General features: G+C 56.1%; 1 protein-coding gene across 1 annotated transcript in view; it reads left to right on the forward strand.

The window, feature by feature from the left end:
• The window catches only part of RNF213 (ring finger protein 213), a 97912-nt gene that overhangs the window by 15657 nt on the left and 74482 nt on the right, over positions 1 to 7773 (forward strand). Inside the window, exons 5-10 of the mRNA XM_019644249.1 lie at positions 2853 to 3371; positions 3645 to 3767; positions 4296 to 4471; positions 5000 to 5158; positions 5488 to 5684; positions 7549 to 7610. Of these exons, the coding sequence (XP_019499794.1) occupies positions 2853 to 3371; positions 3645 to 3767; positions 4296 to 4471; positions 5000 to 5158; positions 5488 to 5684; positions 7549 to 7610 (1236 nt within the window). The remainder of the gene's footprint in view (positions 1 to 2852; positions 3372 to 3644; positions 3768 to 4295; positions 4472 to 4999; positions 5159 to 5487; positions 5685 to 7548; positions 7611 to 7773) is intronic.

Genomic DNA, 7773 nt, shown 5'->3' on the forward strand with positions numbered 1-7773 from the left:
CTGGCCCTCATATGTGGGATCCGAACCGGGGCCCTCTGGCATCCCAAGCGAGTTCTTAACCATCGCGCCACTCGGCCGGCCCAGGAAGATTATTATTAAAGTAAGGAAGGTCTGCTGGGCAGTCTGCTGGAGACGACTGCAAACTGCTGGGTGGAGTCTATTCAGACTCAAGTTTTATATTTTCTAATCAGGGTGTAAATTGCTTTGGCTTGTAGTTGGGGGTGTGGGAAGGTGCGTAAGTTGTGTAGATTTAAGTTGGAGCCTGGAGTGGGTCCCATACAGATGCAAAACCTCTCCCAAGTCACAGGGCCAGCACTGGGCCAAAATAAATAGACACATTGAAACTGGTCTGCGTAGTAAAGGTATAGGAAGCAGAAACCTGGCGGAAAGGAAGCTGAGACAGAAAAGCTTTCAAAAAATCCCAAGTTAAATCACACTTGTTAAGTCAAATTATACCAGAGGTCCATCTCAAAATAGAGGATATCGCGCCACCATTACAGTCTCATCCTATCTTAACATGTGTGCGTATAATGAGGAATACATGTGTATAAAACTTACATATATAAACCATAGTCGCACTCAATTTTTGTCAAGGAAAAAGCTGAGGTTTCATCCCCGAGCCCTGCGTGCCCGGTGTGCCAGGCCCAGCTAGGTGTGTGCAGGGTGCCTGGCGCACATCGGCCCCCACAGATGTATGTTGAGAACTGTCCGTTGCCTGTGCAAATCCAAATCTTATTCGAGAAGGTCTTAAGCAGCTTACAGAAAGCACATCGGGTAGGAATAGGAAAAGCGAAAGCAAGGTAAAGAGGAGAAACGTTGATAAGGAGAAGGGGCCAACCCCGAGGTAGGATCTGGGCGCAGACAGGGCGGGGCTGAGGGCGTGGCCCTGCCGGCCTCGTGTGGAGGGGGCGTGAGCTGTCCGGTGCCCAGCGGGGAGCCAGAGCTCAGCGGAGAGGAGCTGACCTAAAGGGACAAACGTTTGGTCTGCATTGGGCCAGGGCTTGCTCTAGATCCTGAGTGCAGCTGTGGACAGGACAGGCAGACGTCCATTCCGGAGGGAGAGGAAATAAGCAAATGCACGTTTAGCGTATGTGTGTGTGTGTGTGTGGGGGCGTGGCGCGGGGGGGGGGGCGTGACAAAGCAGGGCTGTGGGTTGCTTAGTTTGTGTATGAAAGGCTCCCTGGCTAGTTGTCTGCTATCTCTAGGAATTAGCCAGCCCTGGGAGGGCAGTCCCTCCAGAGTCTGCAAGGCCCCTAAAATGAGAACGCATCCTAAATACAGAAACTAAAATACAGGATTAATACCTGAGGCCAGGGGAGGATGAGGGTGGGATGAGGCTGCCAGGCAGCTAGTGGGGCCAAGTTGCACAGGGGTCTTCGGACCACGCTTAAGCTTTTCTGGGTGAGCAGGGAAGCTGTGGCAGCACAGGACCAGCGGTCTTGCTGAACCCTCTGGCTTTAGCGTCCTTCAGACTGAGCCTGCGTCGTCTCCTCCAGGAAGCCCTCCAGGCGAGGGGCTGTCTCTGTTTTGAGTCTGTCTCCCCCACTAAATTATTAGCTTCACGAGGGAGGAGCATGTGTGATCTCTTGTTCCAGATTCCTCTGTAAATCAGTGTTGAGCTGAAGCAGCTTGATTTCAGGCTGCCTCGTGCTAAAGAGATTGTGCAAAGGGCTGTGGGCCACGCAGTCTTACACGCAGCCTGCTGCTGGTCCGACCAGTGGTCCTCGGCTGAAGCTATGCGTTGGGACCACCAGGAAAGTGAATGGAGGTGCTGGTGCCTGGGCCCCCCAAACCAGTCAGTTCAGAGTCGGGGAGCTGCACTGGTCCTGCTTCTCAGAGTGGGGCCGGGACTGGTGGCTCCTCCTTAGAGACCCCCTTAGAGGGGCTCGCACGCTCCCTGTCCCCCACCGCCCCACGTGCTGAGTCACCATCTGCGTGTTAGCATGACCTCTAGAGATCTGTCTGCCTGTGTAAGTTGGAGATTGTCACCACCTTATATGAACTTTCTTGAGCCGCTTTCTGTCATGATGTTAAGGGGTGTTGATTATCAGGCCCAGAAATCGTCCTCTCGGGTGGCCGGGGGTGACCCTTGCTTGTCACTGTGGGCTGGCCTCTAGGAGGTTCAGTCAGGCTTCTTGGCGGAAATCCAGGAGCCGACCCAGAACGAGGCCGCCCACCCCATGTGCAGATGCACCCCACGTTCTTCCGCCCCCCCCTCCCAGGTGACTCACCTCTCAGGGCGAGGTGACGGGCTTCATGGGGCATACGGGCCACTCGCACGTATTGAACCGATGGGTCCTCGTTCCAGAGCAGTGTCCCCACGTGAGGCAGGGCATCGAGTCCCCGTGGGGTCCTCAGATGGTCCTGCCTCACCTGCTTCTCACAAGCTTCGTTTCTGATTCCGAGGTTGGGAACACGGGCCTTTGAGCCAGGTCCTGCTGGCCGAGGCGCCGTGCTCCTGCATGCAGGCGGGAATGCTACTCAGACTGTGCGTTTCCGTCTCACCCCTTCCTTACTGCAGTTTTTGTATAGACACAACACACAATATAAGCGTGTGACATATGGAAGCCCACATCCGCTGTCCGACGTCTGAAAGCCATCTTACAGGGAGGTCCCATCAGCAGGGGCTGCGTGTGACGTTGTCAGCGCTGCGCGGCCACGCGGCTCTCAGCTCCGTCCACTGTCTCAGTCTCGTTCTCCCCAAGATGAAGACGAGGCAGGTGTGACGGGTGTCTGGCGCCTTGGTCCAGCTGAGCTTGATGTTCTTGAGCAATTGAAAGGAAATGGAAGAAAACATGGGCGAGAGCCGAGTAAACCTAAGAAGTAAAACGAGTGTCTCTTTTTCTGTCTAGAGCAAAAGGAATAAAAGAAAAAAGAAAAAGAACAGGAACGCTTCCATTTCCGCAGGCCTGGATTCCTTGTCCCCAGCCCCCTCCGCACCCGGTAGTCTGAATTCACTTGCAAGCGCTGGGCTGCAGGACACAGCCCTGCCCCAGAGCCCAGCTCAGCAGGGTGGTCAGCCGAGCCAGCCCCCGGGCACGGACTCCACACCGCTGGAGGGCGCTGGCCGCAGAGGGTCTCTGCGGGGTCAGACTGCAGGAGGAGCTGAAGCAGCCACGGGAGGCACGTCTCCGAGCAGCCTGGCCCCCCAGGATCGGACTCCTGGAGCTACCCCCCCGGAAGGGAAGGACCACGACACCCCCGACCCCTCCCAGGGCAATAGCCTCCCCCAGGAGGGGGCCGGCCCGACCGCCTCTGCCACTGACGGTCGTCCTGGGAAGAAAGATGCCCAGGCACCCCTGCTGCCTGGGTCGAAGGGGGGCCGCGCTGAGACCAGGAATGGGCTGCAGCCCGTGGCCCCTGCCTCGGGGGTGAGTTGTGGGGCAGAGATGACCAGGGTTGGTCCCCTGTGCCCTTGAGGGCTTGCTGTCAGTGCGGTCCTGGAGTCACCTCCCTGTCTGGTAAGGGCGTCCTCGGGGACTTGTTCCTGGGAAGGGGCCTGTGGAAGGGGCGGCCCCTTCACCCCGAGCAGCTGACCCCTGTCACTGGGCCGGTGGCACATGCCGACCCTTACGCCCCTGAGTAGTCTCCCTGTCTGTTTTGTGATCTTGGCCCTGATGTTTTGGGGTCTTTGTTTCTTCCAGGCAACTGATGCTGCGGCTGAGCCAGCAATTCCAGGGAAGGGGGCTGACAAAGAAGCTAAAAATAAGACTCAGAAATCAAAACAGCCACCAGCAAGCGCCCCGGCTTCCCAAGAACACCGCCAGGTGAGGGGTCCGGGAAGGTGTCCGCGTCCTTGCCGTCTGCCTACGGTTGGCTCCTTTCGGCCCCGTTCCTTCCCCAGCTCATCTTTCACTAAGTTATTCACCGCATCTGCGTTAGGTGCAGGGGTACGGCCATGAGCGAGACCCAGCTCCCGGCTCCACGCACTCACGTTCTGGGGGGAGAACGACAGAAAGCTCAGTCAGGTGTGAGACATGCCCTGGAGATAGGAGTGCGAGGGGCTGGAGGGCGCTGGACATGGTGTGGTGGGTACGGGGCCCGGCAGGGCCTCTCCAAGGAGACCTGCAGGGGTGAGAGGCCGGCCATGTGGAGACCTGGGGACGTGTCCCCGGCAGAGGGAATGGCACGTGCACGGGCCCTGAGGCGGAGTGTGCTGGCTGCTCAGGGCACCCCAGGAATCATGAGGGGTGAGGGGCCCTGGAAGGCCGTGCTGGCTGCTGTGAGAAGCATCGACTGTCGGGGGCAAACTTGGAGGCTGGTCCTAGAGGTTGGGGTTTGTTCATTTGTTCCAGGAAGCTGAAACCAAGGACAAGACAGCCATTACTGGAAAGAAAGCCAAGCCAGAGGTCCCGAAAAAGCCAGAGGTCCCGAAAAAGCCAGAGGGGAATAACAGAAGCGACGTAGCTGCTGTGAAAAATGAGAAGGACCAGAGAAACCAGAAGGCTGGCGCATGTGACGCTAAGGAGAGGTAGGGCGCACCCCAGCCAGTGTGCACGGGGCAGAAAGGACAGCAGCCCCGCGAGCACGGGCTCCGTCCGCACCCCACCCCACGCACAGGCTGCCTTCCTTGTTGACCTTTTTCTGGGGAAAGGAACCGGCCCGCAGGTAGGCGGGGGAGGGCTACCTGTTCCAATTGCTGGCTTGGTTTGAGGGCTCAATCACGTGGTCCCTAGGCTTGTTACAGAACTCAGGAGAGATGCTGTCACATTTCAGAGTGCCCACCAGCCTCCTTCCTTCATGGCCCCAGCCCTTGGAGACGGGCAGAGATTGTCCCCGCCCTGTGCCCACCTTCCCACCACAGTAATGGCGAGACCAGGGGACGCCCACAGCAGGCAATGTGTCCAAAGTGTGGGCGCTCTTGCATTTTTGCTGGGTGCGTGTCAATGCAATCAAAACCAAGGATCAAGGATCAAGGAGCGTGTGAGCGTGTGTGAGTGTGTGCAGATGGTAGGCAGAGCTAGGTCTCATTGTCATTTCTTTTGTGGCTTTCCTGCAGCCCTCTGAGCCCCGGGGAAGGAGTCACGGTGTACTTCCATGCCATCATTTCCAAAGATTTCAAATTTGACCCCAACCACCACAAGGTGTTTGTCAGGGGTGGAGAAGCACTTGGGGAGCCCGCATGGAAGCATGATGTTTGCGAGCTGCACTGCACCAAGTGAGTGTGTCCACCGTCGTGTGCATCTGAACGTCCAGCCTTTGAATCGGATTGAAGCGATCATTTTTGTCAAGCTGATGACATCCTCAGGCTTTAGGAAAATGCATATTTCAGTCGGCTCTTCCCTGTAACGTGCTGACTTGTTTGTCACATTTCAGCATGGCCGGCTTTCTGTAGGTTCTGTCTGGGAACCGTGCCCTGTTCCGGAAGCATCTGCTTAGTCCACATTGATTTATGGCTCTAGGTCTGCACTCCATGCTGTGTTTGAGAAGAACAAAAATTCCTGAGAGGGTTTTCTGCTAACCAGCCGGTACCCTGTTTGTCCCCAGGGACTTAGGTGAGCACGGGTTCCTCGTGGAAGGCAGCACCGTCATTTCTAGGAAGCACCTGGATGAGCACATCCCGTACAAGTACGTGGTCCATCGTCTCAAGGGTCCTGTTGAGTATGAGTTCATCTACAAGCGTCAGCATAAGGACCACGTGAACCGCTGTCTGTCTGTGAGAGCCTCACTGCTGAGCTTGGGAGGTGAGCCACTGGCGGGGTCCTGATCGAAGCTGCCACGTGCAGGTGCCAGGCTGTCCTGGTCTGCAGAGCAGAGCCTCCCTCAGCTGGAGGGGGTTCTCTGCCCGGCAGTGGCCCACCCCCACCCCTGGCTCTGCGAGGAATAAACCTGAGGTTGGAAGCAGGTGTCTCATCAGTTTTGCTTAGGAAACAAGGGACAGAATTTATAATGACAGGAATGGACGGATGACAAAGCCCTGGGAAGGAAGGAGACGGGATGCAGGGGCAGCAGCCAGTGGTGAGCAGATCAGGGGCAGAAGGGGAACTGACCCCCTTCCCAGATTTCCAGATGGTGACTGGAGAAGCCTGCAGGCCCCGGCCCCTGCGCCACTGTGTCACCGCTGCCACTCTTCTGGTTTTTTCATCACTTTATTCTCCATTTTCCCTTTTTGTTCCTCTTGTTTATATCTGGGTTTTTTTTCCTGTCTTTGTTTTTCTTTGCTCTATTTTCCATTCACTGCATATAGTGTATGTGTGTGCGCATGTGTGGTATGTGTGCACGCACACGTGTCTGTGCATGCATGTCAGCGTGTATGTATGTGCGTGTCTTCATGTGTGTGTGCACGTGTCTGCATGTGCGCATGTCTGTGTGTGCGTGCGTGCGCATCTGTGTGTGCGTGTGTGCGCGCGTGTGTACACATATTCTGTATGGGTTCTCCTTTGGGGAATGTGCCCGATCTTTGTGACCTAATGCCTGGTCTGTCCATGTGTGCTCAGAAAGAATGGATCACCCATTATGGGGACTCCAAAGTTGCACATATCCATTAGATAAAGCCTATTTAATATTAAAATTCTCTTTTAAGAAGATTGACCTGTCAGGGCCTGAGAGGCGTTTTGCAGCCTGTTCCTCGGTCCGGGCACTACCCTGTCACCTCTCGTGTGGGTGGTTGGGTATAGACGCCGTGCTGGCAGGGCAACTTTCAGAACGGTTTGGAAGTTGGGACCCCAGGCAGTTGGGTTGAATTAGGTGTTTTAAGCAGCAGGAGTCAAGTCCTGGTAGTGGATGGAAGGGCAGATGATGGGAAGGCCGTCGCTGGCCTTCCAGGTGTCGGGAGGTCGGTGCTTGGACCCAGGTGCAGAAGTGCTCCAGCCGCTCACCTCAGTGCAGGTGATTTGGCAGGAGTGTCTGGAAAGTGCTGGAATTTTATTGATTGAGAGAACGTTTGTGCTTTGCTCCATTTAGTGTGGTATTAGTTTATCTACCGGTAAGCAGAGGGAGAGGGAGAGGGACGGACAGACGGCTCCCCTAGCCTTCCTCCTTCTAAGCCTGTCAGTCAGCACTTCTCATTGGCGAAACGGGAGCCGCAGCAGCAGGAAGGGGTTTCTAGGCTCCAGCCTGGCGACTCCTGGGGGTGCCCAGGCGGTTGCAGGGCTGGGCGGCTGGCACTCTGCCCCTCGAGTGCTTGTCGCCTTGTGTTGCTGTGCCTGCCTTGCTCCTGCCGGCATCCCCTGCCTTTCCCAGTGCCTCTGCTTCCATCCTGACTCTGCCGTCGGCGCTCAGGATCGTGTCTTGTAGCCACGCCGCCGCTTCGCTGGACTTCTGTTCCTCTGTTTTATTTCGTTTCTTTCATTCAGTTTGATCCTCTTTACCGCGTTAATTTAGCCCATCAGCATGAGTTGTGGCTGTCGCTGGAAGACTTACTTTTGCCATCTGATCGTGTTTTTCCTGTTTACCTCGTTTCCTAGTTCTTTTCTGTACTTTCTCTGACGTTTGCTTTCTGTACTTTTTCTTTGCCTTTTCTCTAGTACATTACAACATGAACATTTCCTTTCTGTTCTTCCAGTAAGTTCTGCAAGGCCAAGACCATTAATGACCCTGTGTGGCCAGTCCTCCTGGGGTCGCAGGTGTCCCTGCCCAGAGCCCGGCTGGCGCTCCCTCCACCCCACAAAGTCGGCCTGTCCCGGCCAGCAGCCCTCACCTCACCGTTTTGTTTTTTTTTTTAGCTGAGCCATCTGCCACCTGTTGGCAACTCAGCGGCAGCTCAGCTCGGGCCGTGAATCGAACCGGTGTCACGTCCAGCGTGGCAAGGGCAAACGGGTTTCTCTTGAGGGG

The sequence above is a fragment of the Hipposideros armiger genome, unplaced genomic scaffold (assembly GCF_001890085.2).
Source record: "Hipposideros armiger isolate ML-2016 unplaced genomic scaffold, ASM189008v1 scaffold_87, whole genome shotgun sequence".
Classification (NCBI taxonomy): Eukaryota; Metazoa; Chordata; class Mammalia; order Chiroptera; family Hipposideridae; genus Hipposideros; species Hipposideros armiger.